Genomic DNA, 20,985 nt, shown 5'->3' on the forward strand with positions numbered 1-20,985 from the left:
CCCCCTTTTGTAATCTCCTTTCCTGTTTTGGGTACTGATGTGAAAATATGATTCTTGGAGCTGCTACAACCACCCTGAAACCAAAGAGGAAAAGCTAACATGTTGGCCTATCCTCTACTTATTGCTGAAACTCTTGAGTCAATCCTGTAACCTCATATAGACTTTCTATTATATGGGTTAATAAGTATTTGTTGTTTAAGCGATTAATGGTAAAGTATTCTGTTATTTGAAAGTGAGTGTATCCCAGATAATATAGTATCTTACTCCATTTCTAGAAAAGGGGCAAAAGACATGAAGAGACATTTTATACCAAAGGATATACAGATGGTAAATAAGCATGTGAAAAGACATTCAATATCACTAGCCATTTGGGAAGTACAAATTAAAATCATCCTGAACTATCCCTATACACCTACTAGAACAGCTAAAATAACAGAAAGTGACAACACCAAATGCTGGCAAAGATGCAGAGAAATTAGATCTCTCATATACTGCAGTAGGAATGGAAAATGATACAACAGTCTGGAAAATAGTATGACAGCTTCTTTAGAAAACTAAACATATTCTTAACATATGACCCAGCAATCACACTCCAAAGCATGTATCTCTGAGAAATAAAACTCATATCCACATAAAAACTTGCACATAAATGTTCGCAGAAGATTTATCTATAATAGTCAGACACTGTAAACAACCAAAATGTGCCTCAGTTGATGGATGGCTAAATCATGGTATATCAACACCAGGTAATACTAATCAGCAATTTAAAAAAACAAAAACAAAAAACTGAAAGGCATTGTGCAGAGTGGAAAAAAAGAGCTAATTTCAAAAAGTCACATACTGTATGATTCCAGCATTCTCAAAATGACAAAATCATACAGATAGAAAGCAGATTAGTAGTTGGTAGGGGTTAAAGGATGGGTTTTGGGGAGTCGACCATATAAAAGTATACCATAAAGAACGAGAGGGATCTTTGTGATAATAGTTCCATATTTTGATTGCAGTGGTAGTTACATGAATTTCCAAATGTGATAAAATGGCACAGAACTATACACACAATGTACCAATACTAGTTTCCTGTGTTTGGTATTACACTATAAGTCCATAAGGTATAACCAATGGGAAAAACTAGGTGAAGGATACATGGGATCTTCTTGTACTATTTTTGTGACTTCCTCTGAATCTACAATTACTTCAAAATAAAAAATGGAAAGTATATAATAGATGCTTCTTATTAGGTAAAGTTTTAAAGAGTCAAATACAATAAAGCAATACGATTCTTAAGATCTGTCGTTTACTGGGAAACAACAATCTAGCAAAGACAACACACTAGAACTTCTTGAGGCACTGATGTAAAAGTTTTATCAACTCATTATGCACAGATTTATAGATTCAGCAGTATTAGAAAGAGATGAGAACATGTATTTTCTCTTTAATAAGCATTTTATAATTTTGTGAATATTTTGTATTATTTAGTCTTGGGGTTCTACAGTATATAACTGATGGATTCCTAGGCCATCCTAGCCAGTGTCAGCTTATAAGAAGTTAAGAGCTAAAAGCTTAACTTCACCTCCTACTCAAATATCAAACACATTTATGTCCCTATAATAAGTCCCACACAGCCTTATCAATCACCATTGACTAATGGTGACCAACTCCACTCCAATTAATGGAGGGGAAAATAAGATACAACATAGTGATTTAGGGGGCAGAAAGCTTCCTGAATACAAAAATGGGTGAGACAAATCCACGTCTCCAATGCACCCAACATCAGCAAAGACATGTTCCTCTGCAACTTTTAACCGATAAAGAGATATTAGTAGAGGTTTTCAGTGGGGAAAAATAGTCTTATAATTTCAAGAGACTCTATCAGCATAACATCAGAAAATCATAATCATCAATAAAAATATTCAAAAAAAGAAAATTAATTTTGAACTTAAAAAGTTCTTGGGGCAATAAAGCATGCCTATGCTTGCCTGTGGGAGATTTACCAGGAAAACAAAGTAGTATAGACACAAAGTCGCTGCACTCACAATTGGAAAGGCCAAATTTAATTCTGTACATGCAGAAAAATGACCCCAAAGGAGTATTTATAATACAGCTTTATATTAGGAGTTTGGTTTTATATTCTAATGTTTATCAAGGCATATACCTATATTTTTAGTTATATGAAAAATCTTAGTATTTTTATGGTAAGAAATGGGTTTTCTGATACAAAACCTCATATTATAACTGATACTCAAGGACCAATAAATGAAATAAAATAACTCAAAAGGGAAGGAGCCAGTGTCATGTGGTTGGCCATTTGACCAGCAATTTAGCAACTAAACATTTCCTTCCAGAGTTAACATTTAAGGGTTCCCCTACTAAATTACAAAATTTCCTTTTCTCAAGGAAAGCTAAAGCAAACTACAGCACACCAATAAAGCTATCAACAAACATTAACAGGACAAATCCCCATCGCCATACCAAGAGAGTCTGCCGTGCATTCAGTTCTCTATGACAATAATACCAATAACTACTCATTCTTGTCATCTTTTCCCTATCCCCATTAACCTATTCCCTCACATCCTCACATCTTCCTACTCAAATTTGAAATGAAACTATGAGATTTCAACATTACCTTTCCTTTGCTTTCTGGATCATCGAATAAACTAAATATCAAACTACTCATTAGAGTTTGAATGGTCTCAAAGCACTTCATATAGTAAACCTTTACAATGGTTACTTGACTCATTTTAGAAACACATGACACACAAGTGCAGAAAATGAAGATGTGCCCTCAGTGATTTAGAGGTAGACAAGAATGAAATCTTGAGGCCCTCGTTAGTCTTCAGTTCAATCTAAATATTTAACTGAGCTTCACACTGAAGACAATAAAATTTCCATTTTTAAATATAAGAAACAATTTGGCTGTCAAGTTATACATTGTTTTTCAAATTTTTATTTTGTAGCACCTGATGACAATGATGACAAAGAAAAAGTTTCGTCTAAATAACTGTCTGTATAAGGACAAGGACTCTTCACGCTGAATTTAATACAAAACCTCTTTTGTTTTAAAATGCTGTCAGTCATATTATTTAACCCAAATCTGGAAATACTTCAAATAATTTAAGTACAAATATGAAACCACTACATATTTATTAATCTACCTTATTATAATTATTTTAAGAATACATACACGTATTATCCTTCTCTACCAACATTGTTACTTACCGTAAGTGGCCGCAACTTTTAAGTACTATCAAGAAAGCAGTTTAATTTTATCAAGAAACATTCTACTACTTTCTTTAGAAAATGCCAAATCTTAATAAACTTTGAAAAAGTACTTTCTATTACTATTAAAATAAATTATCACAAGTTCAATGGTTTAAAACAGCAACACAAATTTGTTATTTTAATTCTAAAGGTTCAAAGTTGAACACCTGTCTCAGTGGGCTAAAATCAAGGTGTTAGCAGAGCTGCATTCCATACTGGAAACTCTCAAAGAGAATCCATTTCCCTGCTTTTTCAATCTTTTAAAGGCCCCTGCATTCCTGGGCTCAAGGCCCCCTTTCCCCATCTTCAAAGCAAGTAATGGCTGATTGAATCCTTCTTAAAATGCATCACTGACTTCCTTCCCTCCAATTTTAAGGAACCTTGTGATACTTGGGGCCCACCAAGATAATCCAGGATAATCTCTTCATCTCTAGGTTAACTGACTGGCAACCGCAATTCCATCTGTAACCTTAATTTCTGTTTGCATGTAAAATAAAATATTCCTAGGTTCCAGGAATTGAGATGAGGACATCTTTGAGCCATTATTTTGCCTACTACATATAGCTTGTCCCTTCTTATAGTTATATGTTTTAAAAGCACAACTATAACACACATGACCCTCTACCATCTCCTATTATTTCTATAAAATAACAGCAAGGTAAAAATAAATAGAACAGTTCCATTATTTCCATTTGATAAATGAAGTAATTAAGGCACAGAGAGTAATCTGCCCCATAATCTGTTCCAAGTCATAGTGCCTGCTAATGAGAGATCCAAGAGTGGTCACCAGGTCCCCTGATTCCTATTTTATTGCTCCCTGCAGTGGACCACAATAATCTTCACTACTCTAAGAGCAAAATCTCCCCTATTGCTGATAACTCCTTTGTTCATTTTTATCAGGCCACAATTTAACAAGTCATCAACTGGGTTATTTATCACTTAATTTCACACACACACACACTCATACATATGCGTGTATGTTAATACAAAAATTACATAAACTGTATAATGTAATAATGTCTGCTTTAATTTTTTTCTGAACCAGGATCTTAACCAGGTTAATATGTTACACTTGACTGAATGAACTTAAGTGTTATCCAGTTGAATGCTCACCAACTAAGGCATGCCCTTTTCTATGGCAAAGAAAGAGAAGAACAGATAAAACACAATTATATAACAAAGACTCTCCAAATGGTAAATAATGGGCAAAGAAAAGCAGAAAACCTATTACATATTAAATAATTAACAGAAATTCTAAACTGGGATAAGAAAAAATGAGAACTGTACCTAAGAATTTTTATTAATTCATTTCAATAGTTAACTTTAATTACGGTATTGATACTCTGTATAGCTGACCTAATCTCTCCTAATAAACCAATTAATTTGCTTAAAGACTTCTTAAAAAATACCATCACATCTCTATTTTCTCTTGCATTTTTCAATAAATATAAAAATATCTGAATCAATATTAGGTAATACAGTAGGAATATTATTTCTGATCATGTTATTTTTCCACTAACATGAGAGCAGTTACCAATTACTGAGCATATACTGCATAGATATTACACGAAGGTACTTCATTTGCATTCTCTCATTTAATCCCCTTAATAACTATATGAAGTACAGTTATTACTGCCACTTTAATAACTAAAAGAGAATAAGTAACTTGCTCAAAGACCCACATCTTTTTGACTCCAACTGGTATAATGCCACTGAGCCTGAAAATTTTTTTAAAGTGCTAATTGTTAGACTTTAAGTAGCAGTTTCAATTTGAGGTTTCCAAGTAAGATATATATATAGTAAGGATCCTCTTAGTCTTTGCATGTAAGACAAATGAAGTCAAGCATTATTTGAAAGTACCGAGAGACAGAAAAAGGCAAGTGACAGGAGCTTTGTTTCTAAAAAATAACGTCATTTGCTCTATTCAGCCTCTCATACTCCCAAAAAGCTGAAGAACTTCTCTTTATCAAGAGAATTTCAGTTTCTTTTCTTCCAGTAGTCCTTAGAAGGTATTCCACTGACTTCAAGCTTTAAGTGTTGTAAATGGAAAGTCCTTTGCTTAATTTCACCCCTCCCCCCTTTATAGGCAACTTATTCTTTCTGCTTGGAAAACTTTAGTATATACACATATGTCTTCCTCAGTGTGCCTTTTCTCATCAATACAGCATGGAACTCTGTAGCCTCTTCAATCTCAAGACTTGGGTTTTTCCAGCTTATCATTTGTTTAATTATTACTGATCTATCAGTTATTTTTTTTTTTTTCTTTTTCCCTCCTGAAACTCCTATCACATGTAAGGTTTTAAAAGAATGTTGACTTCCTGGGTCTATTTACCTTTTTCTTCATGACTTCTTGATGCTAACATTTTGCTCTGTATTTGGGGTTATTTCTCACGTGATCTTCTAGGCTACTAATGTGGATTTTCTTTAATTCATATTGAATGTCTTACTTTGGAAAAATATTAGATTGTTTTGGTCTCAGCAAGCTTCTTCCATATTACACTTTAATTTCCCCGAGGGAATCTTTTTATTTTTTCATTCAGGTGTTTATCCAACCCCTACAGCAGTTCTGGGTATATATTCCAATTGTTCAATCTTCCCCTTTGAGAATTTTTCATTTGGTTTACTGGGCTTTCATATCTAAATGCTGGGTATTCCAAGAAGTGAGAATCCCACAGGTGTTACAAAACCACACACCTCCATTATCACTGAAATTGCTTGGGAAGTCAGCACACTGTCCCATGCCTGCTGAGGAACCCAGAATTCTCCAAAAGGAACATGCTCTGCCCCCTTCTCCCTTGAGAATCAGAGAGTATAAGAAGAGATGGGAGTCTGGTATAAATCCAAATAGTGTGGATCATGGGAATTATATAAAGATTTAAGATATTTCTTTATTATCTTAGAGGCCCCATCCTGGAAATTCCACCTAGCTACCTTCTCAAGATCTCTGTTATCAGTTATATTAATTGGGAAAGGACAGAAACCAATTCTGTCTACATTAATGGGGCGGGACCACTACCAACACTGCAGGAAAAAAAACTGCTGCTATGAATGATTCCTTAATATCTCTAAGTCTTTGTACTCAAAATTCTACAATATAGAAGGGGGTGTCTGAGTGACCAAAACAAGGCCATCCCTGTCTGCCAGTGTAGAAAAAAGAAAGGTCTGACTCCATAAGCTTCTGTATTTCTCCCCATAATGATCACTCATTGTTTTAAATCTCTAAAATCAGAAAAGCAGTCAGATACTAGCTAGCCAAAATTAAAAAAAAAAAAAAAGAAAAAGACAAATGTCCATTAAGACTCCCCAACTTGGGGCGTCTGAGTGGCTCAGTCGGTTAAGCGTCTGCCTTCAGCTCAGGTCATGATCCCAGAGTCCTGGGATCGAGCCCCGCTCTCCCTCTCTGCTCCACGGGAAGCCCCCTTCTCCCTCTCCCACTCCCCCCGCTTGTGTTCCATCTCTCGCTGTCTCTCTCTCTCTGTTGAATAAATAAAATCTTTAAAAAAAAAAAAAAGACTCCCAGACTTTATGTCAATTAACTTTGAGAAAAATGTTTCTACAACTTCCTTCTAAAATGGAATTTTAAAGCACTAACACTTGGATAGTCTCAAAAAAAAAATCTTATGACATATATTCAGAAAAGAAGATGTCATTTATTTTAATTTTTGGTGACTTTATATCTGGGAGTAGAGAGAAGCAGGGAGAAATGAATAGGTTCTAAAGTGTTAATTTCTAAAGTAAATTAGATTTGTTAAATATAATATAAAAATTATATCATCAGCATTAATATAATGAATCAAGACCTCTGTCTTAAGTAGTTGGTTTAATTATACAAGCATTTAAAGTTGATTTTTAAAATCAACTTTATTTTGTTCTTTTTGATGGTAGGTAAATAGCATCTAAGAAACACATGGGATAGACTTTTTTTTTTTTAAGATTTTATTTATTCATTTGAGAGAGACAGGGAGAGGGCATGAGCAGGGGAAAGAGGCATGAGCAGGGGAAAGAAGCGAGGCAGAGGGAGAAACAGACTTTCCGCTGAGCTGGGAGCCCGATGTGGGGCTCGATCCCAGGACCCCAGGATCAGGACTAGAGCCGATGGCAGACGCTTAACCATCTGAGCCACCGAGGCACCCCGACTTTTTGTTTTTTAACTGGAAATCTGTACCTCTTAATCCCCTTCACCTGTTTCACCCATACCACTCCCCCCCCCCCACTGACTTCCCCTCTGGAAACCACTAGTTTATTCTTGTCTTTATGAGTCTGTTTGTTTTTATTTGTTTGCTTTGTTGGGATAGACTTTTAAATTGGCCCTTAAAAAAAGGTCAATATAGGGCAAACAGAAGAAACCAGGAAATCTACATTACACAGCAGTCAGAATTCAGGTTGAGATCTTAGCAATAATAATAGCAATTAATAATAGCTATTACACCTGTCAGAATGGCTAGACTCAAAAAGACAGAAAAATAACAAGTGTTGGTGAGGATGTAGAAAAAAAAGAACCCTCAGGCCCTGTTGGTAGGACTGTAAATTGGTACAGCTACTATGGAAATCAGTATGGAGGTTCCTCAAAAAATTAAAAATAGAGGGGCACCTGGGTGTGTCAGTTGGTTAAACATCCAGCTCTTGATTTCGACTCAGGTCATGGTCTCAGGGTATGAGATTGAGCCCCATATTGGGCTCTGTGATCAATGGGGAGTCTGCTTCCCCCTCTTTCTTTCCCTCTCCTCCTCCCCCTGCTCGCATTTGCTCTCCCTCAAATAAATAAATCTTTAAAAAAATTAAAAATAGAAATATCACATGATTCTATAACTCTACCATTGGGTATCTACCCAAAGAAAATGAAAAAACTACTTCAAAAAGATATATGCACGCTATGTTTATTGCAGCATTATTTACAATAGCCAAGATATGAAAGATATGACAGATAAATGGATAAAGATGATGTGGTATACATATATATATACAATGGACTATCACTCAGCCATAAATAAGGATGAGATCTTGCCATTTAGAACAATACGGATGAACCTAGAGGGCATTATGCTAAGGGAAATAATCTGGCAAAGATGAGTACCACATGATTTCACTTATATGTACAATCTAAAAAACAAAGCAAACAAATAAACAAAAAGCAGAAACAGACCTATAAATACAGAGAACAAACTGATGGTTGCCAAAGGGGAGGGCAGTGGGGGGACGGGAAAAATGGGTGAAGGGGAGTGAAAGACACAGGCTTCCAGCTATGGAATGAATAAGTCATGGGGATAAAAAGTACAGCAAAGAGAATATAGTCAATGGTATTGTGATAAATAGCACTGTATGGTGACAGATGGTACCTACACTTGTGAGCACAGCATAAAGTATAAACTTGTCTAATCAATATGTTGTACACCTGAAACTAATGTAACATATATCAACTACATTTCAATTAAAAAAGATAGCAATCAATATTTATTATTTAACATTCACTATATCAAGTACTCTAAGTACTTTACATGTATCATCAGCTAATCCTCCCAAGAACCCAAGTATTCCCATTTCACATATAACGAAACATGGTAGTTAAGTGGCCCCTCATCTCATATACAGCTGGTAACTGGTCAGGTCAGGATATAAGCCCAGAACATGTGCTTTGAAGCAACCATCCTGCTGCCTCCCTTAAGCCAGTGATAATGTGCCTTGACTCTACCTTTATAACTATCAAAAGTATTCACTATTGTACCTCACATATAGAGATATGATTAATATGGAAACAATCAGGCCAGCATTTCAACATCCAGGCAAAAACCTTTCAAAAGTTAATTCTGCACACTAATTTCTCAAAACCATCAGACTCAAGCTTTCAACCAGTTGTCCCAAAGTGGAAATCTGCCTAATAGTAACATTTCAGTATCCCTTAACTATACTCAAATTCAGAAAGTATGATATATAAACTATCAGAGGCTTTGGTATATTTCGCTTCCTAATAGGTTCCTGAAAGCTAATTAAATGTACAAAAGGGTCTACAACCAATCTTGTTTCCCATAATAACTATTTTAATAGTAGCTGTAGCCTCAATTATATTTTGATTATAGTTTGAAGGTGCCCTTTCCCTTCCCTCAACTTTTATAAGACACAAGAAGTTAAACAGAAGGGAAGCAATATGTGCCAAAGTACACTGAGGACTGTGGGGCTGGAGGACTATGGGGATCCATTCTTTAAAAATTCAGGTCCTACATCTAGTCTTTTATTTCAACAGAACCTAGATAAAAGGAGCGTTTTCATTACGTACTTTTGGGAGGGGGATTAGGAGGAGGAGGAAAGAATATTAATTTCGATAAGGTATTAAAAGCACTGATACAATGAAAAATTCAGAGGGGGTACAGGTAAGAAAATAGAACACAGAAGCCTAGAAAGGATAATAATTCAAGAAGGTGAAAACTATATAAAATTCTATGACTAATGACAAAAACATCCAACATACATGACAAGGTAAAGCAAGAAGGAATGAAGATAGGGAAATTTTAAGTCTAGATTAGGTAAGAATACATATCAAGTTCAATAATAATTATCACATGGTAACTTACCACAACTTAAGAGGTTTTGTGGTCAGAGAGGATATTTATAAGTTCAAGCTTTTCAGGATAGTTTTATGTAATGACTTAGTCCAGGATGTGGTGTTTTAGTGAAAGACTTAGGAGGAAATGGGAGAATCAACTGAAAATGGAAGATCTCAAAGATCAAAAAGGACCAGGGTATCCAAAGGCTCATATCAACGGATGTGGAAATGACAAAAGGTAATGACAGAGAATGTGATAAAGAAGTTGTATGTCAGGCATTGCAATAATTTGAGGGAAAATGAAAAACATACTGGAGGCTGGAACAGATAGCTATGAAGAGAGAGAAAATTTTTTTTTTTTATTATGTTATGTTAATCACCATACATTACATCATTAGTTTTTGATGTAGTGTTCCATGATTCATTGTTTGTGCATAACACCCAGTGCTCCATGCAGAACGTGCCCTCTTTAATACCCACCACCAGGCTAACCCATCCCCCCACTCCCCTCCCCTTTAGAACCCTCAGTTTGTTTCTCAGAGTCCATAGTTGAGAGAGAAAATCTTAATAACGACACCACTATGTATCTTTAAAAATGACATATATATTTGAGTTTTATGATAAAGATAAACGTGAAAGATTACACTTGAAATGGATGTCATCCCAGAAGACAACAATTAATGTAAATCAACCTGCCATGTACTAAACAAACATCCACCATCTTGAAGGTCAAGAAATAGATACACTCAAAAGACACTATGCTGGTCTTCTGGAAGGTTGTTTTAGATTTCCAAAATGAAAGGTGTACAATAAAGCAAAATCTAATGTAAGACTATAAGTAAAATCATACACACACACACACACACATTTAGATAAATATGAAAGAGAAAGAAATGTTGATTGAATACAATTTCATATCATCTCGAAATTTAAAATGGTTGAAAAGTTCAATTTTACTTGAAATTGCTTTTTTTCTAGACTATGGCACATGTTGAACATATTAAGCTTTGTACTACTGTATCTGAACCACTCACTCAAAGCTTTCCAGTGCTAATAGCTGGTGTTCACTTTTAGCAACATAAAGAAAAAGATTTTGCCTTAGTGCAAAATGATTTTCCTTAAATCAACCTGAAGCATCCAAATACGTCATCCAATTCAGTAAGAACTTATTTTATAATGGCTCTCATTTGATGCTAGGATGGAAAATGGCAGTCTTTTAAAGAGACTGTAGATTAACTAAATTTGTAATAGTAATCCATCAAAATTTAGTGCCACATCAGTTAGCATTTGACTTGAATTCGGAGAGTTAATGCTGTGAATCCTGTTCTTAACCAACTTTATATTGCCATCTCCCTACTTCTCTTTTGATGGAAAAAAATAACTGCTTCTAAGAATAAGAAGTAATAAAGCCTTCTTATTCTGAGAGAACACTATTTCCACCACAATAAAAATTAATAAAAAAGAAAAAATGGTAAACCTTTATTTAAAATATTATACCTGTCAGGTTGATCTTACAACTGAGATATTATCAAATAATACTTACCAATACATACATCAATTTTCCCTTTAATAGCAGCTTCATGCAGAGGGGTATAGTTCCAGTTATCCCGGGCATTGGGATCAGCTCCTTGACACAGTAACAGACTCACGACCTCAGCATGGCCAAAAGAACAGGCATTATGAAGTGGGATGAGGCCTCCATCGTCGCGAGCATGGACGTTAGCACCCATCTGTAGTAAGTGTTCTACGACATCCTTCCTCCCAAACCCTAAAAAGAAGGATAATATACATTGAAGCAATTCTGTAAAAAGAACCATTAATATTTCTTTAATAATACTAACAAATGTGAACATTTGTAGTACTTTCTTCTATAGCAAAAAGGTTAAAAAAAAGTGGCTACCATTCAAATCGATTCTCTCCTCTCATAGAACTCAGAACTAAGAAAGCTCTTCCTTAAGTCTTTGGGCAGTTCATTCAAAAGACATTTTTTTTTTTTTTCCCCAAAAGACATCTTCAACACATTTTATGTGCCGGGCAACTCTGCTAGAAATACAAAATGAACAAGACTCCAGTCCAAGGCATTCATTTTCCCCTCATGCTTCACAAGAAAAAATTAATATATATAAAATCCATCTATTTTAAGAAATAAAGGTTATTTAAATACTGCTGACAACTAAAACAAATTACAACACTTAACATTATACCAGAAAAACTAGAGAAGAACGTATGGATACCAGAAATAAGTGGTAATAGTTTGGCTATAAGAACTTTGAAAAGGAAGAATTAAAGATAATGTCAAAATATCTACTCTTGGGACTGATGGCCAAACTAAAAGTAAAACAATGTAAGCTTGGATTTAGTGAGTCTGAGGAAACAGTATGACAAACAAGTGGGAACAAGAAAGACAGAACCAGAAAACTGGTAAGAAGTATCACAATTTTCAGACAGAAAAGTGGGAGGAAAGAATGGATCTGAATCAATGTAAGGACTAGGCACACACTGAGAAAGGTAAAAATCACCAAGAAAGTACATTATGGAAGTCAATGGGCAGCAACATTATGCGAAGTCAGCATGATGAGGATTTAAAGGGTAAAAAAGCCACTGACAATTTTAAATTATAGTACAGTGATGAAATTACAAGTTACACTGCAATGGATTAAGAAGAAAGAAGACTATAAGCATTAGTATTATCTTTATAAGCTAATATCTTTCTTAATGATTCTTTCTTTCCTACTTTAAATTTTATTTGGTCTTATTTTCTAAGTATCACTACCTCCATGCTATTACTTACTATGTAATGTAGTTAGAAAGTAGCATCATAAATAAAACCAAAATGGTCATATCTTCCTTCATTTTATGCATATAAACTAAATGAGAACTATGACAAAAATAGAAAAAAAAAGATTTATTTCAAGATATGTTCTCCACACTATCTATAGAAATTCATTCAGTCCAGGAAAACAGGCTCCAAGAAAAAGTCTTCAAAATAAAAGACATGTTTCCACAGATACATAGTACAAAGTCAGCACTGGGTTTCCATAGAAAATATCCTTCAAATTAAACTGAAAATTTTGGGTGAAAAGAGGTCAATTCTGTATTACTAACTGAAATACCAAAAGTATAGGATACATGCTAATATAACTATGCTGTTTGTTTCTTAATACCTGTACAACTTTACAGATATTAGGTTCTGTTTATTTCTCTAACTTCAGTGTCTTTCACCCTACTATCACAACCTTACTCTTCATTCATTGGGCCATAGGTGCTTTCCTTACTCATGAAGATTTCATGATTTTCCTTCTATGGATTTGAATAAAGTCTGCATGGCAAAGTCACATTTCCCTAATCAATGCATTGATAATATTTGAGAATGAATTTCCTTTCTTCACTAATAAACAAGTAAATTAAAATAAGATACTTTTTTAAATGTATCAACTGGCATTTTAAAAAGTATCCATTATAACTTTGAGGGAAAAACGCAAAGTGTCTGTTTACTTTTTACTAATACTTTGAGATCTAAAATATAAAAAACAAATCAAAAAATGCTTGTAGCAAACAGAGTGTGGGGAAATGGAACTGTGCTCACACACTGATAATCTGAGTGTAAACTGGTACCACATTTTAGAAAAAAATGTTGTGTTATCTGAACAAAGACTCTGCATCAAGATGTTTATCAAAGCATTATTTATAGAAAACCATGGAAACAATTCAGATGTCCAACAATAATGGCTCTGTTAAATAAATTATGGCTTTTCGTATAACATCACCCTGTACTAAAAGGATGCTATAGAATATTGTGAATATACTTAATGTCACTGAATTATACATGTAAAAAATGTATATTTTACTGCAGTTTAAAAAACATCAAAAAAGTATAAACCATACATACAAGAAAACACAGGATATTAACAGAAAAACATGGAAAAAGTGTTTTTAGATTAATTAGTCTTTTAGATTAAAAATATATAAAACAAAATATACGGGGAAAATATATATACACACACAAACATATAATTGAAGATAGAAAAAAGATTAAATCACTAAGTAGTGACATTATAGAATTTCCTTTCCTTCTCTTTATCTGTTTTCCTATTATCATATAAAAACACAATTTTGTATAAAATTTATCTAAGTGTGTACACATACATGTTTATAAAAGAAGGTGGAGGTAAACAGTCCAAATCAGTAGACAATGAAGAATTTCTCTCTTTTAACTTGGTCTTGCATTAATAAAATATATTATTAAAATCAGAGGTTTTATTATCCACAAAACAGTCCCCTATTTAAACTACTTAGAAATTTAGTACTTAGTAATTTAGAAAACTTTATTTAAAACATAAAGTTTACTTAAAACATGTATTTTTACCTGTTCTGTTGAGTACAAATCAAAATTGGTCATTCATCATTCTATAATGTTAAATGCTTATATATTATTTTTACACATAAAGAGAATTCATTATCTCTAATGGTTATATAAGGCCTCTGTTTCACAAACAAGGTTTGTAGTCATAATTATCCCTATAATTGAATTGCTTATTTGGGTCTAAAGAACCAAAATAAAAATAGTAATTAGGATCACAGTCAAAGAACTGCATAGAATTTGAAGTAACTTATCACTAATTAACTCTTCGGAAAATAGTCCCTAAGTGAAAGCATTACAGACACATACTGCAGACAAGATTTTCAGTGTCTTATTTCATTAAGCTAGCACATGTTTAAAAAATAGCTAAATCACAATGTTTTAATGTTGCCACTTATACATAGTTGCTACTTATACATCTTTATTTATGGCTCAGTGTTATGAAGTAAAGAAGGAAAACCAATATACCTTCTCTCTTCTCTGATCCAGCAAAGGTCACTGAAGAGTAAGACTGTAATTCTCTGATCTTTACCAACACACAGCATGTGCTATTGAGTTATACTAGAGGTATAATTTAACTTTTACAGAAAAACTCTCTTTGCTCAAAGTACATGCCCTATTCTTGACAACACTAAAAATAACAATAATGGTAAGTAACTAATATTTAGTAAGCTCTTATGTGTGTCAGAAAGTATGCCAAATACTTGACATGCATCAGCTCCTTATGATAACACCCTGTGAGAGATACCATTATCCTCATTTTGTTAAGTAATCCTTTCCCTCAGTGCTGATATTCAGGAGCTGTGCTTCTAAATACACATCTCAATTCTGTCTACTCTCCCGTGCTACCGTCTCGGGTTGTAGTTCCATAATCTCCTGTCTAGACTTCAGCATCTAACCTTCTAACAGCATATAACCTTCTAACCACTCTCTCTGCTGTCACACCTGCTGCCCCACAATTCATTGTTAACACAGTAGGCAGAGTGATCTTTTCAAGGCATGTATCAGATTAGGTCATTTCCCTGCTTAAAATCTTGTCATGGGCTCCCATAACACATACAATAAGACATTACTACAAACTCCTTAGGACCTACAAGGCTTTACGTGAGCTGACCCCTCTCACCTCTCCCATGTCATTGAGTTTTATTTGCCCTGTCTTTCACTTTCTGTTCCCTGAATATGACAAACTCCTTTCAGCCGAGGCGACTTTGCACTGTTCTCTGAGAACTTGCTCCCGGATCTTCACATGCCTAGCTCCTTCTGCCATCCAATTATCAGCCCAAACAAAGATAAGCAACTCAGAGGACTCTAACTGACCACTCAATTTAAAGTCACCCATGTATGCACACATACTTGTCCATCATTATTTTCAATATCACTCAGTTTTACTTTCTTTCTGTATTAAATCACTACCTGAAATTACCTTGTTCATTTACCTATTTGCCTTTTATATGTCTCCCCACATAAAAAGAGTTAGGAACTATTTCATGAACCGGTGTGTGTCTCCAGCATCTAAAATAGTGCCTGATACACAGTATGGCTTCAATAAAATATTTGCCGATTACATGAATATACATAATGTTACTTACTTCATCATAATTAAATCAAAGAGCAAGTAAGTAGCTTTTGATTTTGTATTTTTAATTTAAAAAAAGAAAACATTTAAAGGCTTTTCCAGCTACAAAAATATCAGAAATATTTTTAAATATTTAAACAAAACACCAAATTTTCACAAAGGAAAATCATCTGTAATGCCATCATCATCCAGAGATAACCAAAATGAACATTTTGATGATTAAACTTCCAGATTTCTTTTTTTGCATGCGTGTATATGTTTTAACATCTTTGCTCTGCCTTTTCACTTTTCAACTATCTCAGATATTTTTTCAGGTAAAAATTTAAAATGTATACATCATTTTCTTACGAATTACTTAGCCTTCTACTACATGGATATGTCATAATTTATTTAGTTGGGTGGTTTCACCATTATAAAAAGGAGATTTTGCCATTATAAAAAAAAGTTAAAATAAATATCCTTATATACATATCTTCACACATCCGTCCAGTTCTTTAAGACAAATTCCTTAAAGTGGAAGGACTAGGTCAAAGGATACATGTTTAATGTTGCCAAACTGTCCTCTAATTCAGTCTATCAATTTTCATTTTTAACCAAAATGCTTGAGTATACCCATTTCCCCATCTTGTGTACATGAACACATATTTATAATCTTCACAAACAAAGAGGCAAAAATAAAAAATGTATTGCTCAATTTACATTTTCTGGGTTCAGATATTTACTTTTTTTAGAAAATTAAATATATGAATACAAATACAGTTGAAATCTCTCTTAATCCTACTCTTCTCTTTTCTTCCCCAAAGATCCCATTACATAAACTCAATGTTTGTTATACTTGCCCTTATTTTTATACTTTTCATATAGTGTGTTTTTAAACACATGAGTTTATATACTTATATATTTCACATTAATATATTTACATATTACATATTTCATATTTCATATTCCATATTATTAGATTATATATATTCATATTATATTGTCAAGATCACATGGTCTTCAGTCTCTATTAGTGAGATTGATAGTTGTGGCAATTACCCCCTCTTCTTGCTGGCCCACAGAAACTCAATTATTGCTCAGGAATTGGTCAGAATGTAATATATTAACTAAGAGAAGGTAAATCTTTCCCCAGTCCAAGGAGTGAATCCTGATTACTCTAAGCCAGAAAGGTGATTTTATTCTTCTTTGGCAGTGACTGGCAAGGGGAGAGAATGAAAAATCTAGAAGCTTCTGGAAAGACTTTTCTCTCTAATAGAAGATTTGTGGAAGAAAAAGGACCCTTTCTCCTCTCTCCCTTCCTATTTCTAGAAAACTCTCACATAAGATTGTGACATTCAGAGCTGCTGATACCATGATGGGAAGGTCAACAGAATTATGAAAATCCTAGCATAGAACCCTACTGTGCTCACAGAGTATTCAGCCAATTCTTCAACTTCCTACCTCTAGACTTATCAAGCAGGAAATAAATGTCCTTAGGCTTAAGTTTCTGTTAGTTGAATTTTGGAATATTTGGAGCTGAACCCATGCAAATTGATACAAATATCTGTTTATATGTTTACTGATCATTCATTTGTCAGCCTTTGGTTCATGGTCTAGACCGAATTGTTTGTCTTATTATTTTTTTGATCTTTATATATCCTGAACACTAATCTTGTATTGGCTACACGCATTAAAAATACGTTATTTTGTTTATGGCTTGTCTTTACACTCTATTTACAGTGTTTGATTTCAGACAAGTTTTAAACTTTAACATAATAAAATATATCAATCTTTCCCTACACTGTGCTTTCTACATAATCTGTAAGAAATCCTTCCTATTCCTATACTGTTCATACATTTTCTCCTAGATTACTTTTATAATTCTGCTTTCCACATTTATTTTTTTAAAGATTTTATTTATTTATTTGAGAGAGAGAGAGAGCATGAGCAGAGAGAGGGGCAGAGGGAGAGAGAGAAGCAGACTCCCCCCTGAGCAGGGAGTCCAGGCTCTATCCCAGGACCCTGAGATCATGACCTGAGCCGAAGGCAGACACTTAACCAACTGAGCCACCCATACACCATTGCTTTCCACATTTAGATCTTTGGCTTTGTGTTAATCTACCTGTGTATATGCTATGAGTTACAGATATAATTTTATGTTTTCCACATCTTTTCTCTTTGGTTGATCAGTTTAATAGTTTAACTTCAAAAAAAGTCTAAAATACCAAGTAGGGCAGTGCCAATCCCCCTTGTTTCTCTTAAAAAATTATCCTGGCTATTATTGTTTTTTGATGTTCAAGGGAATTATCTTTATGTTCCATGAAGAAATGTGTTAGAAAAAAAGTTTTTAAAGCTCATTGATTAGAATTAATTCTGTAAAGTTGACAGATTTACAACACTGAGTCTTCTAATCCATGGCTATACCGTGTATCATGTATATCCATGTATATCAGATACATACTGCACATCTTTCATTTTGTGTTTGTTCTCCATTAATATCTTGCACATATTTGTCAAGGATCTGGGGGTATTTTAAGGTTTTTGCTGATACTGGGACACCGAGGGCAGTGGTACATTAGGGGCGGTCAATAAAACCAGAACACACAGAGCCTTTCAGTCATAAGGAGTGTGGATCCGAGCAGGAGTTTGTCAGCCAAGATCTGTCTGGTAGCTAATGTGACCAGAGGTAGTAATGACAAAATGAGGTCAGAAGACAGGCAAGAGCGAGATCATATAGGGCCTTTATCATGAGGAACACATCCAGCTACAAATAATGGAACTAGTGAAACCTCAAAAAAAAAAAAAAAAGTAGAGATTTCACGTGTCTCACTAAACTTGTCCAGTCAGAGGCAATTCAGGCTCATATAGCAGTTTAACAAGAGCTCTTTAAAAAAATTTCCACTCTGGCATGCTTAGCATGCATAAGCTATCTTCTTGTTTGCCACCTCATAGTCACAAAAGACTGCTACACCTTAAAGCCTGGTATTCAGGTTCCCACACAAGAAAAAAGAGGGCAAGGGGAGAAAAAGGCTTTCTCTTAGTCTTTAAGGAAGCCTCTCTAAGATACTTTCACTTATATCTCATTAGCCAAAAACAAGTCATCTCTCCAAGCTCCCCAAAAAGTCTGGAAAGTCAGTTTTTTATAGCTGGGCACACTACTGCCTTCTACAAAATCTAAAATCTGTTAGTGAAGATTAAGGAGAAAATGAACTTTTGGGTGAATAACCAACAGTATCTGTCACAGCTTTTTAACTCATGGGTAAGAAGTTTGGATTTTATTTTAAGTATGTGGGAAGCCCTTTATAAGAGAAATTACTTGACTGTATTCAAGTCTTAAAAGGATTATCAGTTGGCTATGTGAAAAATAGAATGGAGAGAGTCAAGAGCAAAATCAGAGAAACAGGCTAAGAAAAATCGGCCATAATTTGGGCAAGAATTGATGGTGGCTTGGAATAAGCCAGCAGCAGTAGAGACAGGTCAAAAAGGAAAGGCAAGGAAGCCTGGCTCCCAGGTTTCTAGCCTGAGCAACGCAGTTTACAGAGGTGCCATTTGGGGAAGGGTCAGAGCAAGTAGGTAGCAGTAAAAAGTTCACCCAGATGAACTGTTCTTCTCTAACTACTAAACTAACCAATGTGAACCTATTTTGTAAACTGCAGCACATGCTTTCCCCTAAGCACTGTGTGAGAAACAATTACATTATTTTACATATTCTAAGAAATTTCAAAATATATTATGTGGAAATCATTGTGCTGGTATTGTGAGGAAAACCTAAATTCGTAACACAAAGCCTAACCTCAATATGTCACCAGTTAGACCCCAAGACCTGACCTTTACTGCCCACCTGCTTGTACTGACTAACCTTTGTCTTACATTTTTCCTTAAGCTCTTCTTTCTGGCTTACCTCTTAACTCAGACAAATGAAACCCAAAACCACCCCTCAGATCATGGCAACTACCCAGACCACCCAAACCCTTGACATGCGCCTGTGCAGATGAACTGTGAAGTGACCCCTGAAATGACTGGAAATTACCTTTACCTCAATATAATACTAAAATCTCCGTCCAAGGGAGAGCCTCAGTCTCATTTACATACATACAATGTATGTGTAGGCATGTTTCCTTAAGGCATATGCTTAACCTTATACCGACTTCCACATATATGACAAGGCTTCCCTATCTAAACATTCATCCTAACCCTAAACAAAAGGTACCCATTCACCCTCTCTTGGGGAGTCATGGCTTTGGAAGCTATTCCACGTGATCCCTTATTTGCTGCAAATAAAGTTTTTCTTTGTGCAACAATTCACCTGATGTAGTTTCTGTGACTCACCCAGGAGTAAACTCATGTTGGTTTGGTTAAAAGTATACCTATTTTCCTTATTTAAATTAAGGCCATTCAAAATCGTTTCAGTGTCAAATGTAAGGTCATTTGGCATCTATTCACCAAGGCCGAGTTTAGAGATAGAAAACTGTTTCACTTGTGTTCAACATTTTAAACCTACCTAAAATTAAAGCTTCAAAGGAATAACCTTGACCAGTATTAAATCTTGTAACTAACAACTGTGACTTCTGAAACATAATAAAAGAAGAGAAACCTAAGGTGTTTGGAGTATTTTAAAGTGATGTTTTTATTTATGGTAGCAAAGTCATAGCCTAAAGATATTTTTCACCTAATTAGACTGTCAACAAAGCAACAACCACTGTACATCATTTGAATTATGAAACCCATTGACCTATACTTATATACTCAATGAGAAAATTTATATTACATCTCCGATATTTATTTTAATTTTTTTCCTTAAGGGTAGAAAGATCTAATTATACTCAAAAGATACTCAAAGTAAGAACAAAGTAAGTTTGAGATTATCTAGGAAATAACTCATGAACTCTCACATATATCATTGTTTTTCCTGATATAAAGGAAACCACAAAAGCTAAGCTGGGATGGATAAAATGGTACTTGATGACAGATGTGAACTGTTCATTATTCTCTCTAAAAACATTAGAAAAAATTAGACTCTAAAATAGAAGAACCTACTTACTTTCTTAAGCATTATCAATCTACTTCCATCCAAATAAAAAAACAAAAACTCTTACCAATGACAATAAAATTACTTTCAATGAAACAAATTCAACTGTGACACATTTATGCAATACATAAAAGGTTTTTAAATAACTTTCTTTCCTGGTCAACAGACTCATCATTTACCTATTTAACACTGGTAGGTAGTTCCAGGTATCTGCTAAGCACCTCTAAAGGTCCATAATAAACACA

The 20,985-nt window shown here is 34.4% G+C and overlaps 1 protein-coding gene across 1 annotated transcript in view; it reads right to left on the bottom strand.

The window, feature by feature from the left end:
* Window positions 1-20,985, bottom strand: part of TNKS (tankyrase) — a 194,122-nt gene that overhangs the window by 152,843 nt on the left and 20,294 nt on the right. Inside the window, exon 2 of the mRNA XM_078069664.1 lies at window positions 11,340-11,564. Within this exon, the coding sequence (XP_077925790.1) occupies window positions 11,340-11,564 (225 nt within the window). The remainder of the gene's footprint in view (window positions 1-11,339; window positions 11,565-20,985) is intronic.

Source organism: Halichoerus grypus, chromosome 3, assembly GCF_964656455.1.
Source record: "Halichoerus grypus chromosome 3, mHalGry1.hap1.1, whole genome shotgun sequence".
Taxonomy (NCBI): Eukaryota; Metazoa; Chordata; class Mammalia; order Carnivora; family Phocidae; genus Halichoerus; species Halichoerus grypus.